This window comes from Carassius carassius, chromosome 3 (assembly GCF_963082965.1).
Source record: "Carassius carassius chromosome 3, fCarCar2.1, whole genome shotgun sequence".
Lineage (NCBI taxonomy): Eukaryota > Metazoa > Chordata > Actinopteri > Cypriniformes > Cyprinidae > Carassius > Carassius carassius.
In genome coordinates, this window is record NC_081757.1 from 34,841,177 (window position 1) to 34,868,306 (window position 27,130).

At 36.5% G+C, this 27,130-nt stretch overlaps 3 protein-coding genes and 1 non-coding gene across 5 annotated transcripts; all 4 read right to left on the bottom strand.

Moving 5' to 3' along the window:
• Window positions 1-1,157: 1,157 nt before the first annotated feature.
• On the bottom strand, window positions 1,158-7,109 carry zgc:56231 (uncharacterized protein LOC406257 homolog). Its single transcript, XM_059536370.1, has 18 exons — window positions 6,812-7,109; window positions 6,605-6,700; window positions 6,396-6,515; window positions 6,149-6,287; window positions 5,161-5,345; window positions 5,001-5,091; window positions 4,755-4,931; window positions 4,568-4,679; window positions 4,002-4,064; window positions 3,783-3,929; window positions 3,539-3,704; window positions 3,200-3,376; window positions 2,910-3,049; window positions 2,657-2,822; window positions 1,965-2,079; window positions 1,719-1,783; window positions 1,537-1,635; window positions 1,158-1,464 (listed from the first exon to the last, which is right to left on the bottom strand). Exons 1-18 carry the CDS (start codon window positions 6,932-6,934, stop codon window positions 1,231-1,233), a joined length of 2,415 nt encoding a protein of 804 aa, XP_059392353.1. The 5' UTR covers window positions 6,935-7,109; the 3' UTR covers window positions 1,158-1,230.
• A 533-nt stretch (window positions 7,110-7,642) lies between these two features.
• rps20 (ribosomal protein S20) lies at window positions 7,643-9,491 on the bottom strand. Its single transcript, XM_059523451.1, has 4 exons — window positions 9,372-9,491; window positions 8,355-8,454; window positions 8,087-8,160; window positions 7,643-7,890 (listed from the first exon to the last, which is right to left on the bottom strand). Exons 1-4 carry the CDS (start codon window positions 9,372-9,374, stop codon window positions 7,708-7,710), a joined length of 360 nt encoding a protein of 119 aa, XP_059379434.1. The 5' UTR covers window positions 9,375-9,491; the 3' UTR covers window positions 7,643-7,707.
• On the bottom strand, window positions 8,247-8,315 carry LOC132128898 (small nucleolar RNA U54). The gene has a single exon (XR_009428408.1). It is a non-coding gene; the product is annotated as a small nucleolar RNA U54 (small nucleolar RNA).
• A 6,436-nt stretch (window positions 9,492-15,927) lies between the features above and the next one.
• Window positions 15,928-24,730, bottom strand: plag1 (pleiomorphic adenoma gene 1). 2 transcript variants are annotated; one of them, XM_059536380.1, is made up of 3 exons: window positions 24,537-24,730; window positions 20,444-20,770; window positions 15,928-19,637 (listed from the first exon to the last, which is right to left on the bottom strand). In XM_059536380.1, exons 2-3 carry the CDS (start codon window positions 20,674-20,676, stop codon window positions 18,671-18,673), a joined length of 1,200 nt encoding a protein of 399 aa, XP_059392363.1. In that variant the 5' UTR covers window positions 20,677-20,770; window positions 24,537-24,730; the 3' UTR covers window positions 15,928-18,670. The 2 variants fall into 2 exon arrangements, with proteins under 2 accessions (XP_059392363.1, XP_059392371.1); XM_059536388.1 differs by lacking the exon at window positions 24,537-24,730 and having other exon boundaries at window positions 20,103-20,585.
• Window positions 24,731-27,130: the final 2,400 nt, after the last annotated feature.

Sequence of the window (27,130 nt, forward strand, 5' to 3'; positions counted from 1 at the left end):
GACAAATACAAGAAGGATATTAATATAAGGTGTCTAGAATGGGGTGCTAGCTGACAGTAACTTTTAGAGAGTATACTGTGCTCTGATTAGATCTACAATTGAATATGACAGGCTTACAATTCAGCATCATTGTCACTGAAGAAAAAGACTGACATACAAACTCATTAAGAATATGTTGTAGTGCATCTAGTCTATATACAGTTGCATTACAGAAATCGGGGAAATACAATTAGAGTTAAAAAGATTGCAATTGAGGTTTATTTGACCTTATTGGACTGGTTAAAGGTCAGTAAATAAGCACCCAGTTAAATATGCAAAATGTAAATAAGCACCCACTCAAACAAAGTGAGTGTTGACAATTACAATAAACTTGAAATTAAACTCTAAAAATAAATCTATGAATACATGTGTTAAATTAAAATAAGTGTATTTTGTGTATGAGGAGTATACTTAAAGGTATATGAAACATTTTCAAAGCACATTTTGGATCACATTCATGGCGTTCCAAAACAGCACAGCGGAGTACACTTCACTGTTCCTAAGATTATTTTTAGTAAAGAACAATTTAGGATTTCAAGTATTAAAAAAAAAAAAAAAAAAAAAAAGTACCCAAATTGCATTTTACTGCACTTTCTTTCTCCTGGAAAGTTTTATTACAAAGATCCACTGAGAGAAAAGGATGGGAAAGTAAAAGCATGAAATTTTAACACGTGTCTACATCAGCCACAATTGCAAACTCTTTTAGAGCAACAGGAATTTTTTTTTAAGTTAAAGACTGAGCCATTTATAAAATTAAAAGTAAACTTAATCCAAATTAGATACAAGTGAGGTTTAAAATTAGGGACTAAGCCAATAATACCGGTTTACAAAATGGGAAAATTGGAGAAGGATCTTCATATGCAAATGTATTTGCCTTTTTAATGTCAGCAATTTCACAATGTCCAATTAAGCAGTGTCAGGAGCTTGGTTAAAATAAAAATGAGATTTTAATGAAACATGCAGGAAATTTTCGTGGTACAAACCCCTCCAATGCATCAACGTCTCAAACATGATTTCTCATACCATGACTCCTTTATAAAGACAATTAATTGGTTTCTGAGATCCTTTGGGCAGTAAATATTGTATCAGCATGTTAAGTCAGTCATTGATAGAACTCAAAAGTTTAAAAAGACTTTTATTACAAAGATAAAAACATTTAACAAATAGTGCTACAGTAGAGCTTCAGTGTAATCAGCTCGGCTTTTTTCTTAGAGATGTTGTTGCCCTTACAGACTTTTTAATGGTGCGACATAGACTTCCTGTAGATTGTGGCGTCATTGATTCTTTAATGTTGACCAGCAAACCACATCTTGGAAGAGACTGTCCTACAGAATCATTAGACAGCTTTGCAATTTCCTGCCGCAAATGGATTATCTCCTTCTCTTTGGCCATGACATCACTTTGTAAACACTCCATTTTTTGCTCCTGTAAACAAATAGAAAGCTTTGATAATGAGCACATGGCCATACAGTAGGTTTCATCAAAGTTTGTTCTTACTTGATTTGAGAGTCTGTTTTGTAGGTTTTGGACCTCTGCAAGTTTTTCCATGTAGCTCTCCCCAGCTTCCTGCAGAGTCTCATTCAACTCACTGATCCGCTGCTCGAAAGACAATTAACTCAAAAACCCTCAGAACAATAAAATCATGAAACTGCTACAGAAACTTTCCGTTTTCCATGTACCTCTTGTTTCTCAACACACAGTTTCTCCACTGCACACTTTTCCTTGTACAGCATTTTGAACCTTTCTGCAAAGGATGGATAGAGATGACTGTACAAATCTAACAAAAACTAAATCCTCACCACACACAGCTGCATTTACATTTTCCAGTAAAAAAAAAAAAAAAACCCGAAGATAAAACAAATGATATAGATTTTCACCACAACTCGCAGAGAGACAGGTCCATTCACACACCAAATAGAGAATACCTGATTCTTCTGTGGCAGGCACTGGATTTGTTTGCATGGAGTTGTCCTGCAGGAGTGGAGGAGGACCACAATGCTGGCATTTCTCCTCCAACTCTCGAACAAGCTTTTCTAGCTCCTATATTAATGACCAGCACAAATCACGTGTTTTATGGATAGTATGTTAATCAATTAACTCTTTCCCCTGCCAGCATTAAAAAAAAAAGCCTAGTCAAAAACTACATCTACCTAATATTTAGTATAATAAAAGCACAAATCCAGTAAAATCTCTTCCATCAACACCCCCAAAGCTTGCACAGACTAACACTTCCTGGATCAACAATTCCTCTGTAACGTCATGTGGTTTTCATTTGTATGCTGCCTATTGCGGATCGCATTAATTTTTAATATGTATCCATTTACATGAGATCACTTTTTTCTCCATCCTGTTCAGAAGGTTTTGCACTCATTCAGAAGATGTGCAATAGCACCCCCAAGTGTATAACAGTAAAAAACATGAAAAGCCATAACTCGTCAAAGGTGGGGAAAGCACTAAAGGCAACAAGGTTGACATTTTGTACAGTTACAACGCTAGAGTGCTGGCCTATTATATTCTCATACCTAGATATAGTTAATATACAGGCAAATGTATCACACCCAGTGCCGTTACACTATATAGTTGGGGGTTAATTATATTTGAACAATTGTGTCTATACCTTGACTCGCTCTTGCTCCTCATTGTATTCCTCTACAGGGATGTAATCTTCTTCTAGTCTCTCCAGAGCGCATTGGTATGCATGCTCTTTCAACGCCTCTTTATACATGTCAAATGTGCTGTCCATCTTCTCTTCATAACTCTCCTTTAGGTCCACCATCTGACGACTTTGAGGAAAAAAAAAAAAAAAACCCTCACAAGTCCATGTTACTATGATTTGCCTTTCTGTTGCTTCTGCATTCACAAGAACATACCTGTGCAGCTCCTCTGCCTCCATGATCTGTTGCAACATTGCATCTCCCATCTCCTTTCGTATCTGAATTTCCTGCAGCAGATTTTTCCTGCGCTCCGCCAACAGCTTTACACGCAAGCTTTCCACCAAGCTCACCAACTCCTACAGAATTATTAAAATAGCCAAGTGAGTGAACACATTGCAAAGGCTTCTGTAAAAGTGTTAGTCTTATTTGAGCACTGAGCAACTTCAGTTACTGTAGTGAAGCAGTGTCACAGCTAATGCACGCATTCAAGAAAAGCAAAGAATCACCTCTTGAGGCAATATTGACATATCTGCCTCATCTCCATCCAGCAGCTCTTCCTCTGACAAGTAGTCATCCACAGCATGGTCATCAATAATTCCATTTTTCAGCAATGGCTTCCCATCCAGACCTACGAGTCGTGGTGCCAGAGACTCAAGAGATCTTTGAGGTATAACCTGTAACACCTAATATATACACAGACCTCAGATGGCACACTTGAGTGAGCAGTGTAGTCATATGAATTATGCAAACATCAAAACCATGACTATAGAATCTCTCATTTGTAACCTTATGATGATTCAGCCAATTGCAAAAGCTCATGTTAAAAACACAAAACCCTCACAAACCTGTCTGGCAACAGCAGAGAACTTCATCACATGTAGGGTCTCATCATAAGTTGAGGCACACTGATTAATATTCACAATCATGGAAGCCCTGCCACGCCCACAAAACATTCCTTGAAAGAGCCTTGTCAATTTGCTTTCTCGAAATGGGACGTAACTCATCTTCATCCTAGAGAAGAAAACAACAGTTTTGAAAACCGCACATAAACCAGACACTCTTAACCATCTAGTTAGTATTTGAATGTACCTGCAACCTTGGTTATTCCGGAGTGCTGCAATACACTTGCCTAGAATCAGTAATGAGTTGTTTATATTACCGGCTTCTTTCAGTCGCTCTCCAAATGTTTTGGTTTTGTTACACCTTTCAGAGCCGGCTAAGTCACAAAGTGAGAGACTTATGCAAGAAAAGAGGAGATGTTACACTTTCAAAATAACACAATTCAAAACATATATGCATTTCACTTACTCGGACAGTCCCTGAACAACGTCTCCTTCCATGCGTATCAGTTTGATGGTGAAGATGCTATGACTGCAAACAGACCAAAGTGTTCTTCACTTGCTTCAAATGTATAGGCTGCACTAAACTGCAAAGTATGTACTGTACTACATTTACCAGACACTTTCTTCCAAAGCAACTTATAAATGAGGACAATGGAAGCAATCACTTTAACAAGTCTCAGTTTAACAGTACACATAGCAAGGATTAAAAAAATAAAATAAAAAGAACAGAGCAAGCTAGTGTCAAGACTTTAAGAAAACAAGCAGTTAGTAAATGAATAGAGTGCAAGTCTAAAAGGGGCAAGGTTTTTTTTTTTTTTTTACACAATAGAGTCAGAATAGAGAGAGCTAGAGGGTAAAATAAAGATGGCAGGGATGTGTTTTAAGCAGATTCTTAAAGATAGCAAAGGATTCAGCATCTCAGTTCGGCAGGTCATACCGCCAAGAGGGAACATTTAAATTTAAAAACCATGAAAAAGCACCTTTATACTCGCAATACACAAGTCTCTTTAAATGGGTATATGGATAAATTACCTTCTGCTGGATGACTGGTTCATCTTGGTTGCTGCTGCACTGCGGTTCTTATTGCCAACACGCAGGATCTTACTAGCCTCCTCTGCATTCTGCACATTAACCCATCTTAAATCTAAAAAGAGACCAACTAACTTCACTAAAAGCAATAAAAACAAATAAACATCTATTTTTAGTGAAGAATCTATACCTCTAATGTAAGAGCTCCCTGTGCTGTCCTCACAAACCCGCAGTGCAAGACGTCTTTTAGTTTTGCTGGTGTGGGCTAGCTGAAGCAGGTCATACACGTGCTCATTGTAGATTTCATAAAACGCCACCCAAACAGAGTACAGACATTGCCCTTCAACCGTCCCATCAACACTGTCGGCTGAAAGACATGGGCAGAAAGCTGAAAACGGGTTCTTACACACATTTTAGTGATCCTACTGCAGATTACCTGTGTGGTCATACGAAACGCTGGAAAATGACAAACTACTGACTGAGGATGTTGAACTTCTATTTCTACTTGATTTTGTGGGTTCAGGCTCCTAAAAAGAGATATACAAGATTTAACAATGCCTTTCAGAAGCAGTACATATGGTGCAGACCAGTCTTACCTCTTTGAGCAAACTGAAGAGTGCCGCCTTGGCATTCTTCTCTACTTTTAGTTGCTCAGAGTCCAATTTTTGCACATCTGAGCTCAAATATGGCTTTAGGTCCATATATTCATACTGGCGGCCAGCAATGTGTTTAAATACAACCTCTAAAGCACGGGGCAAAATGCCAGGATCTTTCTGAGAACCTTAAAACAGACAGATTCACATGTAACAATTACAGACATACAACAACAAAATAAGATAAGATGCATATGCAGTGTGAATGTATTAAAGGGTTACTCCAACCCAAAATGAAAAATTGTCATTAAATCACTTAGCCCTTGTCGTTCCAAACGCGTAAAAAAAAAAAAGTTTTGTTCATCTTAGGAGCTCAATTTAAGATATTTTGGATGAAAACCAGATGGCTTGAGACTGTCCCAGAGACGGCCAAGTAAATAACACTGTCAAGTTCCAGAAAAGTATGAAAAGCATTGTCAGAATAGTACATCTGCCATCAGTGGTTCAACCGTAATGTTATGAAGCAATGAGAATACTACACAGTATGTGGTGTATGCCCTTTTCTATCAGCTGTGCCAGAAGGTTGCGCGGTTTTCTTTCAAATAAAAATGAACAAAGAAACAGTGCATCCTTGTGGTGCAGAGGACACAGGAGAGCATGGGTAGCCTATGGCGATAATGAGAGACACAGAGGAGACTGACAAAAGGAGTAGTTGAATAAGGTCATTGTTTTTGTTTTCTTAGCTTCATAACATTACAGTTGAACCACTAATGGCAGACAGACTATTCTGATAAAGCTTTTCATACTTTTCTGGACCTTGACGGTGTTATTTGGCAATCTATGGGACAATCTCAAACCTGCGGTTTTCCATCCAAAACATCTTAAAATTGTGTTCCCAAGACAAATGAAGCATTTACGGGTTTGGAACAACATGGGAGTAAGTGATTAATGACAATTTTCATTTTCGGGTGAAGTATTCCTTTAAGCTCACCTTGTATGGTGTATGTTTTTCCAGCATTGGTCACACCATAACTGAACACCAATGCATTTTTCCCATGAACAAAGTCATGCACCTGTGAACTGATTGTGCCATCAAAAAACTCTGCCTGAGTGCAGGTGGGTCCAAAGATCTGCATTCCATAAAAAAAAATTAAAAGGGGGGGGGGGGATTTGGGGGGGGTCATTATCTGTGGAATCAAGATTAGTCCAAATTCTGGGTTTTTAAAATGGTATTGTACCTGGGTAAAGCTAAATTTATAAACCTGTTGACCAATTCCTTTCTCGCTGCTTTTCATGGTGGCAGATCCTTTAGGAGCATGAAGGGCAATGGTCTCAGAGTCTTCCAAAACAACACAACCCTGAAAAAAAAAAATGACGTTCACAGAAGTCCAGCATTTCCTAAAGCAAACACACAACTTGATTAACATTATACTAAGTTATACAATACCTGATCTTCACTGCTTTTGAGTTCCTCTTCACTGAAAGGGCGTACCTTCAAGTAAACTCGAAGTTGCTGTTTTTCAGAGATTTCAGCAGTCTCACTCTGCACATAGCAAAGACATCAAACACCCTACAAAGTACTACACTACATAGATAAAACAATACAACATGTTATTAAAAGAGTTCAAAAGAACATTAGTACTTGCAATCTTACCTGTGATGTTATGGAAGAAACTCCAGAAAGTTCAGGTAGAGCTGCATGATGAGGCTCACAAGCAGTTGACTCCATAGCCACTAACACAGTGTCCTCATTTGTCATGTCAATAACGGTTGACATGATTAAATGGTAATAAAACCGCTATGTGTTTAAAACAATGGGAGTCAAATTTTCAAGTCTTCAACTTGACATTAGCTTGGGTAAGAGATTTGGACAAGACACCAAAAGCAAACTGATATAACTTGCAACAACTGAAACTATTTTAAACAACAACCAAAAAAATGCTTTGATAACACGGGCAAGACAATATATACCCAAAATGCATTTGTCACAGCTGCTCACCAATCAGTACTTAATGATCAGGTCCTAAAAAGACATTTATCACACCTGTAAGTTCCTTTTAGGATGTATATTCATTGTGGTGCAATTTGGGTTTTATTTTTTTTATTAGTCTTGCCCAAAACAAGTATATATATATATATATATATAAATTCATTCAACATCAAGGCCATAGTGTGTGGTTAGCAATTTAACATATCGGAGTACTCATTCTTCTGACACACCCTCATGTAAGTTGCAAACCTTTATAACTTTTTTTTCTTCTGCAGATCACAAGATACAACATTCAAGAATGTTGGACCCAAACAATATTGAAATGCACCGAGTGTCCTTTTTAAATGTCAGTATGCTCCTGACAATGAAATAAATGCATACAGGCTTCTTGCAACATGAATAAGACAAGCAATTAATTTTATGGGAGACCAAACCAGTCTGAGGTTACTTGGGAGAAGAAAAAAAAATAAATAAATAAAACACACCAGACAGAAATCCAAAAATCTCAATTTTATTGAGCTGATAGCAAACACACAGCTGATTAAGTGGGACAACAGCAACTATGCATCTGCAATGGTGACCTCCACCTCAACACCAGGCTCAATGCTGATGCTGGTGATCTGCTTGACGATCTCAGATGGACTGTGTAGATCAATGAGGCGCTTGTGAATCCGCATCTGGAATCTGTCCCAGGTCTTGGAACCTTCACCACATGGCGTCTTGCGAGTAGTGATACGAAGAGTCTTATTGATAGGGAGAGAAAATAAGAAAAAAATAATAATATTAATTAGAATGACAGCCTGATATGCATCTTAAACTGGGAGAATCTCTTGGCAAACATCTGTCTGTTAATGATACAAGTATTTAATTGAAGTCCTTTGAAACTTCCATTTGCTTAGATATGAGAAGATCAAGACAGAAGTCAAAACTGGTACTCACCTTGGTGGGCATACGCACAGGTCCTTTCACCTTCAGACTCTTCTCTTTGGCACCTCGGATCAAATCAGCACACACTAGAGAGAGAGAGACAGAGAGAAAAAAAAAAGTGTTTAATGACAACATGCCTGATCTATTCAGACACACAAATTAGTTTTGTGAAGAAAGGCTCAGAATAGCGTATAATATAGCTCATGTTTATGTCATTCATATATTATTATCCTCACTGCCATCAATTTAATACCAGCAGAGCACCAGGGAGCAAACACACCTTTTTCCAGAGATTTGACATTGCGGCTGGTCAGCGTGATGCGGATACGGTGAATTGCCACCTCGGCCTCAACAGGAGCCTTACCAGTGTCTTTGAATGCCTGCAAAACACATGCTGTTAATAAACTTCTTAAACAGTGCAAACAATGAAATTCTGATACTTAAACTTTTTTCCTAAATTACTTTCATGTTAAAACCCAGAGGGCTGACATACCCACTAAACTTAAACAGGTCAAGGTATCAGCAGAGGGTGTCATAACAAACCCATACACATTTCTAAATAAATCCTGGATCAAATTATTTCACTTAAAACAGTCTGGGGCACACTTTTACCTGTAATTATCAAATACTCAGTGCACAATATATTTAGATTTTCCCATACATTTCCACCGTATGTAGAAATAACCACTACTAAGCTACTAAATATTGTAGAAAATATTTTTCTGTAAAGTTGCTTTGCAATTATTTTAATCGTAAAAACCACTATAGAAATAAACTTGAATTGAATACATGTATTGAAATTGGATTTTATGACAAATATATTAATACAAAATACAGTGCAAATCACTACATTTACATAATCTTCATACTTAATGTCAAATGTTTAGTCTCTCCGAAGTGAGGAGGTCGTAAAACATAAAACATTTTAAACAAGCCAAAAATACGCAACTCATGCTATGAATCGTCTATGTTCTACTTCCAAAAGAAATTGGAAGATAAAATGTGTACTCACAAACATATACACTATTTTACCATATAAAACACCAAGTTAACTGTGTCATAATTTATCAACAGAGAATCATAAGCTGTCTCTTGGCATAAAATGATTTTCATTGATCGCAGACTCCTCAAACTCCCAAGCCTGCAAAACATGGCTCGGCGCAACGCCGGAGCGATTCAGAAACATGGAGCGCGGCACGTGTTTACACGAGCTGCTCAACACCTAAACACCGACACATAAGACACAACAACCGCTGCTTCTCCGTGTTAATACAATATTTGTTAAACTTCAAATTACCATGGTTACTAATTCCTGACCGACTTATTCGTGGAAATAGAAGCGAACAGCGGTGAGTCGGGAAATGCACAACACGAACTCGCTCCGGTCCTAAAAGAAAGGAAGGCTTTCTTCTTCTTCTTCTTCTTCTTCTAGGATTTAATGGCGGTTGGCAAACCAACTTAAAAGGTGCATTCCCGCCACCTACTGATATGGAGTGTGAAGCGCATATTTGGAAAGGAAGTTTAAACTAGATCTACTCTTTAAAAAAAAAAAAAAAAAAAAAAAAAAAAAAAAAAAAAAAAAAAAAAAAAAAAAAAAAAAAAAAAAAAAAAAAAAAAAAAAAAAAAAAAAAAAAAAAATTATATATATATATCCATATAAAATTTACACATAATGGAGTTTTAAATCCTATTAAATAATCCTGTTTCCTTTAAAAATATAAATAACTCATGATAAACTCTTGATTGTTTAGCACCTTGTCCTAGGAGAACCTGAAGTGTCAACTCATTGATTCCTACACTTCTTAAAGCATGTCTTAACTGGGACCGCTCTCTTTCATAAGCTTCGCATTCTAAAAGGACATGCTCTATATTTTCAACTAACCCACATTTGTCACAATTTCCATTCTCATGTTTACCAATTCTTTGTAAGCTTTGATTTAATAAACAATGTCCAATACGCATTCTTGTTATTAAAACATCCTCTTTCCGGTTTCCGAATCTTCTTCTCTCTGACCCAACTTTTCCTTGAATGCAGTAAAAATGTCTACCTTTCTTTCCTTCATTCCATTCTTTCTGCCAAATTTCCTGTATTTGTTTAGCTATTATCACTTTAATTTCTGTTTTACTTAATGCCACTTCAATGTCAATTTGTGAATGATTTAATGCCTGTTTAGCCTGATTATCAGCCTCCTCATTTCCTTTCACACCCATATGCGATGGAACCCATACAAGATTCACCAGAAGTCCATACTGTCTTGTTCTGTAAAGACTCTGCATTACTTCATTTATCATGTCTTGCCTTGCTGATGATGTTCCACTTTCCAAGCTATTTAGTGCGGATAAAGAATCTGTACATATCACTACCCTTGTTGGTTGGATTTCTTCTATCCACTGAAGCGCTAGACATATTGCAATAATTTCTGCAGAGAATACTGAAAGATAATCTGATATTCTTTTTGCTATTCTAATGTTAAAAAGTGGAATATATACCGCTACTGCTGTTTTCCCAGATTCTGGATCTTTTGAACCATCAGTGTATATTTGAACTGCACTATAATAACTTTGATCAATGTATTGCTGTATATTAAAATTTCCTAATCCATTTGTATTGTTATGCTTTTCTTTAAGCAATTGAGTATCAATCAAAGGCATTGGGAAAAACCAAGGAGGAATTGCTGACCTAGCCACAGTAGGAGCAACATTGAAGTCACTTAATCCCATTCTCCGGGCTTCCTCACTGGCCTTCCATCCAAAACTTGATAACTTTTTATGTCCATATTCCCAACAATCCTCCAACACCATTTTAACTGGGTGACTGTCCAAGTGTCCCTTTATACTTATAAAATACCTCATCTTTAACTTGAGCCTACGAATTACTTGAGGCATTACACCCATCTCTACTTGCACTGCTGTTATTGGAGAGGATCTAAACGCTCCACAACAAACTCGCAAAGCTTGTGACTGAATTGCCTCTATTTTTACGAGTTGTGTTTTGGATGCAGTGCAATATACCATACTGCCATAATCTATTGCTGATCTTATTAGAGCACAATATATTATTTTAAGAGACTGGCGACATGCTCCCCAATCAACTCCTGCTAAACACCTCATGATATTTAATGCTTTTTTGCATTTGTCAACCAGTTTCTGGATATGCATACTAAAATTCAATTTCAAATCCATCCATATACCCAGAAACCTCACAACTGCTGTTTGCTTCACTTCTTGTCCATACAATCTGATGTTAATGGTAGGGTTACTTTTCCTTTTTGCAAAACAAATTACCTGCGTTTTATCTACTGAAAACCGAAATCCCCATTCATTTGCCCAATTTTCTACCATTTTAACGGCATTCTGCAAACATCTTTCCACATTCTTTACATTACGCCCTCTTTTCCACAGTGCTCCATCATCCGCATATAAAGATCTTCCAATGCCCCTATCAACCTTTGTAAAGATGTCGTTAATCATAATATTAAACAGAATTGGACTACTAACGCTTCCCTGAGGTGTTCCATTCTCTATTGTGTGTATCTGAGAAAAAGCAGTACTTACTCTTACTTGTATAGTTCTGTTAAACAGGAAATCCCTGATCCAGTTATACATTCTTCCTTTAATTTCCATTTTTTCTAACTTAATTAAAAGTCCCTCTTTCCACATCATGTCATAAGCTTTTTCAACATCAAAAAATACCCCAACTAAAGCTTCCTTATTTACCTGAGCCTTTCTTATTTCAGATTCCAGGCACAGTACTGAGTCCATTGTATTACGTCCTTTCCTAAATCCACTTTGATAAGGTGATAAAATATTATCCCTTTCAATGACATATACTAATCTACTCATGACCATACGCTCCATTATTTTGCATAGATTAGACGTTAAAGCTATAGGTCTATAATTATTTGGCTGTGTATGATCTTTGCCTGGTTTTGGAATTGGCACTATGACACCATGCTTCCAGTCATTTGGTAACTTTCCTAACTCCCAAACCTTATTAAAAAGCCTCAAAATTGTCTCTAATGCTGTCTCTGATAAATGTTTTACCATCTCATAACAAATGTCATCTCTGCCTGGAGATGTTTGCTTAACCCCTGCAAGCGCTTTTTTCAATTCGTACAAATTAAACTCTGAATCCATTGTACTTCCTGAAAGTCCCTTTTCCTCCAATAAATGAGGATATTTACTTAGTATCTGGTCCCTAGTTTTCCTCGCATCCTCTGATAAATTCGAATTACTATGAATTTTAACGAATGTTTCTGCAAATACCTCTGCTTTACCGCTTTCAGATATAATTTGTCTATTATTATATTCTAATACAGGTATGTTGTAACCTCTTTGTATCCCTCCCATCTTTCGTATCATATTCCATAACTCACTTATTTCAATGTCTTCCCCTATTCTATTACAAAATTCCCTCCAATAATTTCTTTTAGATGTCCGAATGACTCTTCTCACTATAGCTTGTGCCCTTTTATAACTTATTAAATCATTATAATTAAGTGACCTTCTTACCTTCTTGAGTGCTTTATTTCTCCTTTTTGTTGCCTCACTACACTCCTCGTTCCACCATGGCATAACTTTCTTCCTGCTGCCTGCCTTCCTCTTACCTATTACTTCTACTGCTGTACTCTGAAGAACCTTGCATATTTCATTATTAAAAACATCAACATCTTCTATACATTTACTAATGTCCTTCATTTTGCTTCCACATAACTCCTTATACTTATCCCAATCCGCTGACTTGAACCTCCACCTAGGCATTCTTTCCCCCACTCTTTGTTCTATATCTACTCCAACTTTACTGCAAATAGGAAAATGATCACTTCCTACAGTACTTTGTTTTAGTACTTTCCATTCACATTTACTCGCTAAACTTTCAGATACTATTGTCAAGTCTAATACCGAATGCCTTCCCTTATTCAAATCAATTCTAGTATGACTTCCATCATTAATGCACACTAATCTTCCCCAATCTAGCATATCTTCAATGATCTTACCATTATAATCTGTTTTTGCGCTTCCCCATATTGAACTATGAGCGTTAAAATCACCACACCACACCATTTTTTGACTTTCATTTCCTCCTATACTTTCTAGAATATCCTTGCTTAACCTATCACATGGATTGTAAAAATTAATTACTCTAATACACCTTGATCCTTCCCATATTTCCACCACCACAACTTCTACTTCCCCATCTACCTCAACTGTTTTATACCCGATTCCTTGCTTTATAAAAGTAGCTACTCCACCTCCATTCCCTTGTTGTCTATCCCTCCGAATAGTAGTATATCCATGTATTAGAAAGTTATATTGTGACTTAAGCCAAGTTTCCTGTATACATATAATATCTGGGCCTTTCTCTTGGTCTGCTATAAATTTCTTAAACTCCTGTCCATTTGCAATCAAACTTCTTGCATTCCATTGCAAAATATATAACACCATTAAGATCCACCACATGTTGTCTGACTATTTACTGCTTGACTATTTAATGTTGGAATCTTGAGCCTTTCATTTATCATGTCAACAGTAACATTCCCCAGATCCAAGTACTTTTCTGCAGCTCTGATAATGATTTTAATTCTTTCAGTCCTGCTTTCAGTTTGAGCTGAACAGTTCACTACTTCAGCGATAAATGTTACAAATGCCACTTTATCATCCACTACTACCTTTTCATCTCTTTGTTCTTTACTCTGTTGTTTTGAATGAATTTCTTCATTCATATTTTCATTTGTTTTAGGAATCTGGTTTACTTTCTTCAATGCCTCAGCGTATGTTATTCCTTCTGTCGTTCTAACATTTTGAACCTTGACTGCCTTTTTCCGTACCTGACAACCACCGTATCCTGCACTATGATCCCCACCACAGTTGCAGCATTTAGGATTTACACCTTGCCCACATTTGCCGTACTCATGTTCACCTCCACACCGCGCACATCTCTGCTTACCTCTGCATACTGCCGCTACATGACCGAATTTTTGACACTTATAACATCTTAGCGGCGGAGGAACGTATGGTCTTACTGCATATCTTACAAATCCTAAATAAACTTTCTCTGGCATTTTATTTTCATCAAAGTTTATCATTACTGAGAGGCTATCCATCTTCTCGTTATTTCTAACACACTTGAGCCGTTTAACAAACTTTACTGCTGCTCCCGTGATATTTCTTTTAATCTTCTCCTCCGTGACATCTGTCGGAATCCCTGTTACAACACCTCTAACCCAATTCTTTTCTTCCGGTATCGAGCACAACACCTTATGTCCAATCATCGATTTTATACCCAGAGCTGATTTTTGCTGCCTACTGTCTTTACAAAACAACAACAGATTGCCATCCCTCAAAGTCGTAATGCTTTCAACTGTCCCTATCATTTCTTTCAATGTTTTCGTCAGCTTCAACGGATTAATCGCATTTACAGAGTCAACAAACTTCAACAATACCTTATATTCCTCTTTCCTTCTTCTAGTCTGGAGATTTCCTTTCTCACTACCCGATTCTGAAGATTGTTTCTTTCTTTTCCGATTTTCTACTACACTCCACTTACTACTTCCATTCTCGCCGCCTCCACTATCCACATCCTCCATTTCCGGATCACTTCCGGAATCTACGCTACTTCCTTCCATCATCACTCCACACCTCCACCCCACAAAGTCGGGTTGCCGTTGTCGCCAATGCCACAACCTTTTCCGCTTGAGAACTCCCGCTCCCAACCACCACCACAAAACGAAAGGAAGGCTTTAAGGCCTGCTCGTTCATTTATATGAAGCATCCGGGTATTCTGTGACAACAACACCGCGTCAACATTTCCGTCCTAGCAAAAAGTCATTTTTCCTGGATTTTTGCCGATCACTGGGGATAATGGCAATTGGCAAATACAAAGGATAAAAAAACTAACATGGATTTATTACATTTAATAAATGTTGCAAATAAAATGAAAATGAATTTATTTTTTAACAAAATATTCAATTTAAATTGACAATGCTTAAATAAAACGATATTTCCACTATATTTTTTATGTTATAAAAAAGGGAAAAGAAAGTAACAGACACTTTGAAAAAATATTCAGAATCTTAACTTTTTAACTTTTTTTGGGTATTATGCGAAAATCTTTGCTAATAACTTATGTCAGTTATTTATTTATTTAGGTATTTATTTATTTATTTGCTTATGTTTGCAAAGTTATCACAGTTATCCTACAACTGTTCTTGTTCTTGTTGTCTTCATTATGTAGCACAGTGTGTACAGGTTTTTCCTCTTTTTTAACGTTAAAATGTATTTATATATCATCTGAAAGCTGAATAAATAAGATTTCCATTGATGTATTGTTTGTTAGGATAGGACAATATTTGGCCAATATACAACTATTTGAAAATCTGGAATCTGAGGGTTAAAAAATCGAAATAAAGTCTTTAAAGTTGTCCAAATTAAGTTCTTAGCAATGCATATTACTAATCAAAAATTATGTTTTGATATATTTGTTGTAGGAAATTAAAAAAAAAAAAAACTTCTTGGAACATGATCTTTACTTAATATCCTCATGATTTTTGGCATAAAAGAAAAATCGACAATTTTGATACAATATTTTTATGGCTATTGCTAAAAAAATATACCCCAGTAGACTGGTTTTGTTGTCCAGGGTCACATTTATCATACAGATTATTATTATTATTATTTTTATCTTTTAATATAAAAATATTTATAAGGGATAGGTTTAGGGATAGCGTTTGGGTAGAGGAGTAGAAAATACAGATTGTTAAGTATAAAAATCATTATGTTAATCGAATGTCCTAATAAAAATGTAAACCAGTGTGTGTGGGTGTGCATTTACACAAACACCTGGTAGAGTGAGTCTTTCTTGTGTTTATTGATCACTCATTACTGTGGACAGTATTAACACTGGACCAAATCTCTCCTCTCCTCACATAGCAGCAAAGGTCGTCTGAACATACACAGAAACACAAACTTTTCATCTAACATGCACAACTGCCAACAGCCTGCCTTCCTTAACACACACCTGACTCAGCTAGTCAGTGAATAAATAACTTTCTCTTTGGATGATGTTATCAGTAGGAGACAAATTAATTATCAGCTGTGGCAGCAGGCTCTCATGATGGAGACAAATGCATAACACACATTCATACACATAGATATATAAGATTCTGTCTGTCTTAGGCTATACATGTACAACAGTAGTTTGAAAAATACATTAAAGTAAAATATACTTGATTAGCAATAGCAGGCCATTAACACAGAATGGCATTAAAACAAAAAGAACACAATGACACACATATTTATGGCTGGAATGCTGTCTGACCTTGTTTATCTACCAATATCATCTATCTTGGATCATAGGTCAGTACCTCCACGGCCTTCCCCATGTTGTGGTGTTGTCCATCCTCTAAATGGTATGTGTCATATGCACCATATTACAAGCACATTAACAATATGGCTCACATAACCCCCAACCCATGATACTCTCACTCACACTATCTCTCTCTCTCTCTCTCTCTCTCTCTCTCTCTCTCTCACACACACACACACACACACACACACACAATTTAAAACACAGCTTAAAATGTCGGGGGGTTAAAGGAGGAGAGAAAGTCGTTTGTACTACCACGGGCTATACACTGTCCATTAGCAGCATTATCCATCAGATTTATTGCAGGAGTGTCGCTCACACAGTCTGTGTTGTGATTGTACCAATGACAATGAACAGGAGAGTTTGTGGCTCCCAATGATAAAGTTTTCTTTTTAGAGCAATCCTATAGAAATATAAGTCCATGATTCAGCAGCAATATAAATGAATGACATCACTCATTCAGATGACCTCATCGTAGCGGGCCACCTTTATCTACACAATTTTGTCAATACTGAAGCTACCAGAAACCTTAAATGTCATAAGTACTTTATAAAGGAATCTTGATGGAATTTACCTTTTTTCTTTGTTTGGCTGCAGCCTCAATCGAGAGACACTGACAATTAGATATTTTGTGCAATAAAGCAAAACAACAATAACAAAAACACTGTATTATGTGTACCTGTAAAAATATCACACATATAGCATTGTGTATGTATGCTTAAAATCTTCTAAAAGCTACTTATGACATATATACTATTTACTTTCACAAAAAAGTCATATTTTTTCTGAAAGTGCTGTTATGAAATATATGCCCAAAATGGAGGTTCTCTGAATATTTATGCTTTTAACAACATTCTGCTCCATATGAAGTAAAACACAATTCAATTTAACAGACATTTAGCCAACATTCTGTCCAAATACACACACACAGATCAGTCTCTAAAGGATGTCTATAGAGGAAGATGTAATCATACTGACAGCAGTTACATTGCTGAAGATCAACCACTTGCTGTACTGTGGGTTACTAGCAGGTATTCCTTTTCAGCTTCTTTATTCAGTGACAGATCATATGAGTGATCTCATCATATGTGTGCAAACTTCCTTTAGTAACCAACACACTGCTTCACTGGCCATTTGCATAAAGTTGTCTCGGTCACTTGTGTCGCCTAAAATTGGCAACTCTAATTAAACATAAATGGCAAATGGTTGCTTTGCAAATTACTGTCAATGTGAATAACCTTTATGTTCATTACAAACTTCAATAGATTTGATACCGAGATCAACTACATCCTCAGCTTATATTCAGGTAAACTGTAGAGAAGTCAATATAATGACACACACTGTCACAGACTGTAATTTGTATTTTGGAAATTATATAAGATGTGAGCTTAAAACCAAGACAGCAAAAACTGATATGAATGTTTCTTTCATTGACAGCTTTGATCAGTGCAATAGCCAGCATTCTGGTGGATGAGGTTGAATGAAGTAAGAAAGTAAAAAAGGATGTGAGTGTGTATTTGGGTGAGAGAGAGAGAGTCTTCATCGTTCTTTCCCTTTGTTGATGTGAATTGTGAAGCATTCCTGCACTGGTATCCTTTGAGGCCCTTACAACGAGTAGCAGCATGATGGCAAACAGCCATCAAAAAAAAAAAAAAAAAAAACCTAAAGAGATGAACCTTCCTTGTAATTATTATTATTATTTTTTTAAGATGTGAAGGTTTTGGTTGCCTTTGGCTTTAAATAGTTGTGACATTGTCACTAAAAATGGTGGTAGTTCAGTACCCAACAGTTTATGAGCTATATATTAAACAACAAGATGGAAACAACATTAGACAAAATATCTTTCAGCTTTGATGAAACTTCAACGCGGCTATAAATTTTAAGTGTTAATGAGTTAAAAGTGTTAATCTCTCTCTCTCACTCTTTCTCTTTCAGCATTTTGGGAGTGAAACCTCACTGCAAACAACTTAAAAATCACGTTACCTTATATTTAATGTTCAGTTATATTTGTAAGGTGATTGCCATCCTCCATTGTTAAAATGATTCCCAAAATAAAATGAGCATTGCATTTTTAACTTCTTGAAAAGTGTGATACTGTCCTCAAGACTTTCCTTAAAATTTCTTAGATACTCTATGCTTGTATGAATCTGATTAAGGGCTAAGTTAATAATAAACATAAGAGTGTTTTAATAAGTGCTACAAAAAATTGTAAGTGTGTGAATGTATTTGGGTTACTGGAAGGCTTGGTGGAAGCGAGGCAGGGTGGTGGTTGTATTCAGAGATGGTGGATGTGTATAACTCGGAGTGAGTGCATTTGTTTGTGACAGTGTGTGTGAATGTGTGATTGTGTGAAGGAGGCTAAGAGGCTCTGGGGTGTCTTGCATGGGGGTGGTCAGTGGCCCCTCCTCCTGGCTGTAGGCCATTCCCAAAGTAGGCCCTGGCCCTTGATTGTAAGGCAGAAAATTAAACAATGGAGACAGAAAGTCCAGGGATGATGTTGTCTCTCCAGTCACCGTTGCAGAAGCACTCAGCTTGGGTGTATCTTCAGCCTGTAGCTCTAAGAGATAACTTTCAAGCTCCGCCCTCAGTGGTGGTGGTGGTGGTGGTGGTGGTGGTGGTGAGTAAGAAGCATGACCTATTGGATACCTTAGAGAGAGAGGCCCAGATGTTGGTGAGGATTGTGACTCCATCAAATCTACGGGCTCTGCCTTAACCCTCAGCAGCTCATGAGCGTGGCTTTTCTTAACATGCCGAGTAAGGTGGTCCTTGCGGCCGAATCGTTGTGCACAGTACTGGCAAAGGAAGTCCTTGCGTCCTGTATGCACAACCAAGTGGCGTCGCACATCCTTACGGGTGTAAAAACGCCTTTCGCAGTGCTCGCACTGATGTCGCTTTTCCTTAGTTGCGGTAGCGCTTTTCCCTGCGTGCCCACGTAGGTGCTCCAGCAGTAGGGGAGTGCTTGGGTATGACTGCAGACACACCTGGCAGGTGAGGTCTCCACGGTGTGCGGCGTGAAGGGCTTGGTGCCTTCGAAAGCCTAATTTGGTATTGTAGCTCTTGCCGCATTCTGTGCAGCTGAAAGCCTCCTTGTTGGGGTCATGTGTGTGGAGGTGGTTCTTCAGGTGATCTTTACGGTGGAACATCTTCTCGCAGTAGCTGCACTTGTGTGTCTTTTCTGGAGAGTGTGTGGCCATGTGCCTATGGACACAAAAACATTAAACTACACTGACCAGAATAGAAACTGTTCATGTTCAAATTTCATAAAAAAAACACTTGAGTATATCTGGTCTTGCTTAATAAGATTGCATCAAGTTACGGGACCAATATTCTTATCAATCAGTCCATCAGATTTTTGGTTTTAGCTTAGAAGGTGGAGTTAGAATTGCAGTTTGGGGCTTTAACATAGCTTTCAATCAATTATTACTCACCACATGTAACGTTTCGGGCCCAAGCCCTTCACGTGGTGAGCAATCATTAAAATTGCGAAGGAGCATTTTCTGGTGTGCGGACTCATTGTTTACCTTTGCAACTACTTGTCTGCCCAGCACCCAGTTTTATTGTTTTGGATGTGCGTGCTGTACCTTTGAATTCAATCAATTATTACCTTTTGATATTAGGTGTAAATTGGTATTAGGGCTTCAACAACATAATAAACTTATTTACCTCTGAATCATGTGGTAGTTAAAAGGACAGTTTATCCACAAGTTTGGTGATGTGGTTTCGACCCCATTTAGTTTCAGAAATACCGTTTGAAACAACAAGAGGGACAGTAAATGGGAGAATGTTTAATTTTAAGTGATCAATCCTTTTGATGGTCAAGATTAAGATGTAGGTATGTTATTCCAAGACCACTGAACTAAGAACACCTTATTTTGCAAAATAACAATTACCATATGATTTCAGACCACTCATTTATTTGTAAATTTTTACTTAGACAAAAACAGTGGGTTTGCATCAGAGACATATGATGGCCATGGAATGGTTTTGAAAGTATAAGTTCCTACCGTAAGAGTTTATACTTGGAGACGAAGGCCTTGGTGCAGTCAGTGTGTGTGCAGTGATACGGCCTTTCTCCTGTGTGGGAGTACGAGTGTACCTTCAGCTTCTCCAAGCTGTTGAAGGCCTTCTCACACAACTGACAGGAGAAGTTCTTCCTCACTTTACCCTCTACTCTCCTCTTCCGCACTCGACAATGTTCTGCCGTGGTGGGGCAGTCGTTCAGAGATACCGTTGCCATGGCAAATTAGCGACAGCAAGCCATGTGGTGGACAGGAGTGATATGTCCCAGAGTGTGGCAGCCCAAATCTTCAACACAGCAGAGACACAATGCCCTAAGAAAAAGACAGCAAACAATGAATTGGCTAGATGAATGAACTGACTACTTTTTATGTAGTACAGTGTTAGTAAAAAAAATAAAAATAAACACACTTGCACTAGTACCACACTTTGAGATCACTAGCTAGACAATGATAACAGGATACAGAAATCTGTATCCAGGCAAAATGATGAATGCTTAATAAAAAACTTTAGCTAAAACCTTACTAAGTAATAAAATATTTGCTTTCCTTTAATAAAATACTTTCATTTACGGCCATGCCATCATAGTAAATAAAAATAAACACACTTGCACTAGTACCTGCACAGCTATTGAAATATTTCTGGAGCCCCAACAATTATTAAACAAACAAACAAATAAATAATAATAATAAAAATAAATTACTTTTTCAAATCTGTAATTGATTTCAGATTACCTTTTTAAATTTTTCATTTCCTCGGTTTATGACCTGGGGACACTCAGTGTACCACTGATGGTGTTCGTACCACACTTTGAGATCACTAGCTAGACAATGATAACAGGATACAGAAATCTGTATCCAGGCAAAATGATGAATGCTTAATAAAAAACTTTAGCTAAAACCTTACAAAGTAATATAATATTTGCTTTCCTTTAATAAAATACTTTCATTTACGGCCATGCCATCATAGTATGCACTGTCACATAGAAGCCACTTGCAGGTTGATTTAATTGTAAAGTGTACACTATTGAAACAATAAAAACTGTGTGAACACAGTGGCACACTCCATACATATTAAAATATAGAAAACATGCAATAAATACAAAGTTGCAAACTATACTTATTGGCATACATCATTTACAGAATATGCAGGTTGTATGAAGAACTGTGTGAAAGGGCAAGGCTCACTAAACCTACTAAAAACACAGAAGTCCAGACTCTCTAAACTTAAACTCTTTAATAACTTCAGCTGCTCTTCTTTACTTTGCGTTTTACACTGATATCCACTTGCCTTCCTATATTTCAAAGACTATACCTAGGAAAGTATTCACCTTGCCAACATCAATTCTTTACTTCAAGTCTCTCTTTCACATATTTTTTCCTTAATTTATTTCACAAACTCACAAAAATTTGACCAGCTATATATCCTGCATTTTTTTTTTCAGTGCTATACAGTTCCCCCATGGCATTCCATGTGTGTTTTGCTATTTCAGTGGAATGTTTGCAATGAAAGACAGAATAGGAAGTGTGAAATTTGAATGCTAAAAGGCTGCCATTCAACACAATTCTTTTTTTTTTCTCTCAAATAAATTTAAATTATGTTTTCTTTTACATTGTTCCTTTCCATACTGGATGGATTAAAGACTAAAATCCAACAACTATTTAAACATTAAAACAACAACAGACATTCCTTAAAAAAAGAAATTAAATAAAAAAGATAAACCAGTTAACTTATTATGTCTCATCTTCTATGATTTATTAAAATGTGTATATTACAATTAGACTATTATTTAGAACAAAATGGGTTGTCACTTAGAATTGCATCAACTTTTTTTGTCATCAAAGATCTTTTTCTAGCATTGAAGCTTTAGTAATTACTTTTAAATTAAATGACAAAAAAACTTTTGTTTTTGTACCAGCACAAAACTGAAATGCTATGTCCAATATATTCGTACAAGTAAGTTCAGTTTTATTAAATAACAAGAAGAAGAAGAAGAATAAAAAGAAGGGAATTAAACAAATATTGTTTAATATTAAACAATATCTTACAAGGAAAAAAATTAATTGTAATTGTAGTGTCCTTGGCGAGATAAAGCACTATTGTCTGCAGAGATTCATTAGTTAACATATATACTTTATTACACATATTTTAATGAAGTTCAAGACATTTCAATGCAAGAGAACATAAAGCACCATCTTTATCTAAGAATTCACTACTTGGCTAAATTGTAACAGTTTTAATAAATAAAACGTAGCCTAAACAAACACAAATAAAGGATAAAATATTCTACTCATTCACATTTAATTAAATAGGCTACATAATACATGTAATTTGGCAAAAGCTTATCCAAAGCTATTTAAGGCACAACTTTCATCTGGGTAAAGGTTCTAGCTTTCCCTAGGAATCAAACCTATGGTCTTTGTGTTGTTTAAGCTGCAGTAAGTCTACAAAAAAAAAAATTCCCGTGTAGTTTCTTATAGGCTATTAGGAGTGCAACCTGCATGGACCAGTTTCCAAATTTTTTTTAATTATTCAGTTATTCATATTTCACATTTTTTACAATCCTCGCGGCACCAAATCTTACAACTTCGTTACGTGGACGAACAATTATTTCATTTTTTTGACTGCCGAAACAAATTATAAGGTCTAAATATAGGCTACGAAAACATTTCCTGAATGCTAAATCTTAGGCTTTTTTCCCCTAAACTGATCCATGCATTTCACACTGCTAATATAGTGGGCTACAGGGGAAGGTTTGGTGTTTGTTTTTTTTTTCTCTTGAAGGACTCCGAACTTCACATTCACAACAACTGCGCGGAAAACCCGATGACCCCTTTCACGTGTTTTTTTTTTTTTTTAATAAGAACATCCAGGAGCAGTATGGATAAAGGTGCTTCATAGCCCAGATAGAGAATCTTAACTTCCAACCTTCCACCGCATTTGGCCATATGCCGTGTGTAGCCAATATATGTTTATGTAAACCTTCTATCTCTAATAGCAAACACTCGCGCGCGCAGTGCGCCGATTTTAACATCTCTACATTGTGGGCTATTTTGCGCACAATGCCGCTGATGCTCTCGCGTTACCACACGCAGCTCCATCACATGCACGTTTCATATGAAACTATATCTGATTGGAAACTATAGCCTACAATAAATGAACGCTGACATTCTACAGAAACACACCACAACCCTTGTCTTACCAACAACTCCGATAGGCTATTTACTTCTCGGTGTCCAGAGTAGAATCAAACTATTGTCAGCATCATTACAGGATTCTGTTATTTAAGATTTAAGATCGAATGGCCCTTCGTCAATCACTCTTCCTGGTGACTTTCTCTCGGAGTAGAAGCTAGACAGATGAACACTGAAGAGCTCTGATCAGCATCTTCTAATTAGTCCCCCTTCACTTCTCCCACCATTTTGGTTGTTTTCGATATTGACAAGCAGCTTTCTCTTCCTATAATGACCCTAGTGCAACTTTGTATAACTCATTGACACCCCAATAGGCTAGTTCACTGACTGTGACTCCCAAACAACTAACTTTGTAAATTGTGCCAACACTGAGCAGAATTACGCCGCTTACTTATTACATTGTGCGTTTAAATGTGATTACAAACATGAAAAGGTGCTTAAATCACTAACCCCGTGTTTATGTTCGATTCGCGTGCATGTTTGTGTCAAAACTTTCGCACCATGTATGCAGCGTGCTTTTTTATATATTTAAATTCTCAGGGGTTTGCTATAGCTATCACCTTAGCCATGTTGTTACTGTATTTTGGAGAAAATCTCAAAACCTTTTTTTTTCAAAAACTTTTTTTCAACTTTTACAACTTCACGCGTTTCTCTGTTTATTGACATTCGCCCGAGCGCAACCTGACTTGACAGAAACAAAAAAACAGAATTGTGTTACATTTACTATATAATTCAGTCTTTCGTTGCTTTTCTCTCAGGTCCCAAACTAGGCGCTGATTAACCCCAAACTTTTTTCTCTAGCTCACCCCTCTCTCATAATTTGAATAACCCCGATATTTTAATTAAAGAACGTCGTAACAATTTCCTAAATATGCATAAAACTCACCGTGGGAGCGTTAACATCCCTTCTATGGTATTTTTCTTGACTTTCAACTATTCCCCGGATTTTTAACAATTTTTTTCTCATATTTTTTGCTGGACGCGGCGGGCCTAAAAATTGTTTGCTTTCCCCTCTTTCCAGCAGCCATTGTGTATGCGCTGCGATGCAACCAAACCAAGATTTGGCCACGCCCACCACAAAACCCTCCTTTCCTCGCGCTTATGATTTGTGTAATAAACTGTCATTTTCCGATTTTACTGCCACTCACTTCCCTTTAAGAAAATCTAACATTTAGGACTCGTCGGTAATTCTGTCAATCTGCACGACTTCGTTTTATTTCTGTTTAGTCAATAGGAGGGTAAAACAGTTATCATCCTTATTCCATTGGCTGAAAGAGGTGACAATTCATGCAACTGCTACGGTGACGATTTTCATCTTACTGTTTGATTGGTCATTCACGCCTGTCAATCACCTACAAATAAGTTAAGTTGTGGTGTTTTGTGTTTTTTTTTTATTTATTGAACAAACATAACAGCAAATACAGTTTCATCTACAAAAACAAAAATTAATATAATTATAAACAGTAGACAAAGAGCAAGTAAAGTAAAAAGCAAGTAAAATAGACAAAAGTAAAACAAAATAACAAAATAAAAAATTATACATTTACAAATTAATAATAGTAATAATTGAGCCAGGGGTAACATATCTTTTAAATAAATTCAAGAGAGATAGACATGCCTCAAGTCCCTTTTGTTTACATTATAAAAAAACATAAATATTATACTTTGTGCATAATGTAACTGATTTTAAAGCTTTGACATTGTTGGAAGAAGATATAGTACTCAAATAATATTTAAGGTCATTGCAAAAGACAATAAAAAGAGGTTTGACAGACAAAAATTTACACTTGTGTACAGAAAACTTGGCTAGAAAAATAAAAAGATTTACAAGAAAATACTTGACTTTCAGATTTTTGTCAGAGTTATAAGAACCAAATAACACATCCTTATACCCCATAGAAAAATTGACTAATAAGGAAGCACGTACAAATAGGCAAATTTTTTCCCAAAAAGTAGCTACATAAACACAATCCCATAAAAGGTGAGGTATAGACTTGTCTTCCACTCCACAGAAGGAGCATAAGGGATCCAACTCAGGAAACATTTTTTTGATAAAAAATTGACTGGGTAAAATCGATGTAGCAACTTGAATGATACCTCTTTAATATAGCAGATAAACACATTATTATAATTGAGCAGTTTCCATTTTTGTATAACGTACGGACAATTTTGCAAAAGAAATCACCAAAACCAAATTTATACAGGGATTGTAAAATAAATTAATGTTCAAGGGAATCAAAGGCTTTCTAAAAATCTAAAAAAAGAATAAAACTTTCATTCCTAATCAGTTCATCATAGTCCAACAAATCTAAAACAAGGCGTATATTGTTAGCAATATGCCTCTTTGGGATGAAACCTGATTGAGTCTCGTCTATTATTGTACTCAAAACAGTTTTCAGTCTTTTGGCCAGTAACAAAGCTAAAATCTTATAATCACAGTTTAATAAGCAAATTGGACGCCAGTTATCAATCAAAAGAATGTCTTTCTTAGGTTTGGGTATTTAAGTAAGTAATCCCTGTGATACTGTAGGTGGAAGTGTCTCAGACGCAATACTCTCCAAATAAGTTTCAAGCAAGAAAGGTGCTAACTCTATAGCAAAATTATTATACAATTCGGCTGTCAGCCCATCTGTGCCCGGAGACTTATTGTTCTTAAGAGCTTCAATAGACTCAATTATTTCATCACTATATATATATCCCTATCGCAGGTGCTCTTATCTGCATTAGATAATGTCCTAACATTTTTCAGAGATTGGAAAAAAGACAAAGCAGAGTCTTTGCAATATTTAGAGTCATAAAGATTTGAGTAGAAGTGACAAAATGTGCCGATTTCCTTAGGATCAGAACTTATCTTACCGTTTACATTTAAAGAGTTACTAGTTAGATTTCTAAAATTATTCTTTTCCATTCTGAAAAAATATGCTGTACGAATAAAAGCGCCCTCTGCCTTATTCTTATACATTGAATCTAACTGAGTTTGCAGATCAATAAATTCTGCCAATTCAGCTTCTGACAAACCAGCCTGCATTTTACCAGAGAGAGTCATTATTTTGGAAATGACAGACTCCTCTTCAAGTCTTTTACGTTTAGCTAGAAGGCTGCCAAAATTCCTAGCACACTTGCTAATTTCATGTTTAAGTAATTCCCAATTGAGGCTGAATTTATTTTCCTTTTGTGCTTTGATCCAGTAATATTCAATCAAATCTAAAATGTTTTTCCTTAATTGGTCATGTTTAAGTAAAGAAGAGTTAAGTTTCCAATAAGAGGCTCTAGGTTTAAAAGAAGAGATAACCGAAGAGAGAGGGGACTGAATAAGAGTTGCTTTATGATCAGTCATGGGTGAAGGGAGAAAAGTCCCTAACAGCTTGTGAAACAAGCCAGCAGTCTATTCGGGACTGTCTGGAACAATTGTTGTTACTCCAAGTATAGGATTTAGTATTCGGAAATGTTTCCCTCCAAATATCAATAATATCAAATTTA

Excerpts from the sequence above, each read along its gene's own strand:
- zgc:56231 (XM_059536370.1), bottom strand. The coding sequence starts at position 6,934 with ATGTCAACCGTTATTGACATGACAAATGAGGACACTGTGTTAGTGGCT. Across the intron at positions 3,705-3,782 it reads CGGAATAACCAAGGTTGCAG|GATGAAGATGAGTTACGTCC; the intron begins GTACATTCAAAT and ends TTTCTTCTCTAG. Across the intron at positions 2,823-2,909 it reads GAGGCAGAGGAGCTGCACAG|TCGTCAGATGGTGGACCTAA; the intron begins GTATGTTCTTGT and ends TTTTCCTCAAAG.
- rps20 (XM_059523451.1), bottom strand. Across the intron at positions 8,161-8,354 it reads TGTCAAATCTCTGGAAAAAG|TGTGTGCTGATTTGATCCGA; the intron begins GTGTGTTTGCTC and ends CTCTCTCTCTAG. Across the intron at positions 7,891-8,086 it reads CTGTGCGTATGCCCACCAAG|ACTCTTCGTATCACTACTCG; the intron begins GTGAGTACCAGT and ends CCTATCAATAAG.
- plag1 (XM_059536380.1), bottom strand. The coding sequence starts at position 20,676 with ATGGCAACGGTATCTCTGAACGACTGCCCCACCACGGCAGAACATTGT. Across the intron at positions 19,638-20,443 it reads TCCAAGTATAAACTCTTACG|GCACATGGCCACACACTCTC; the intron begins GTAGGAACTTAT and ends TTGTGTCCATAG.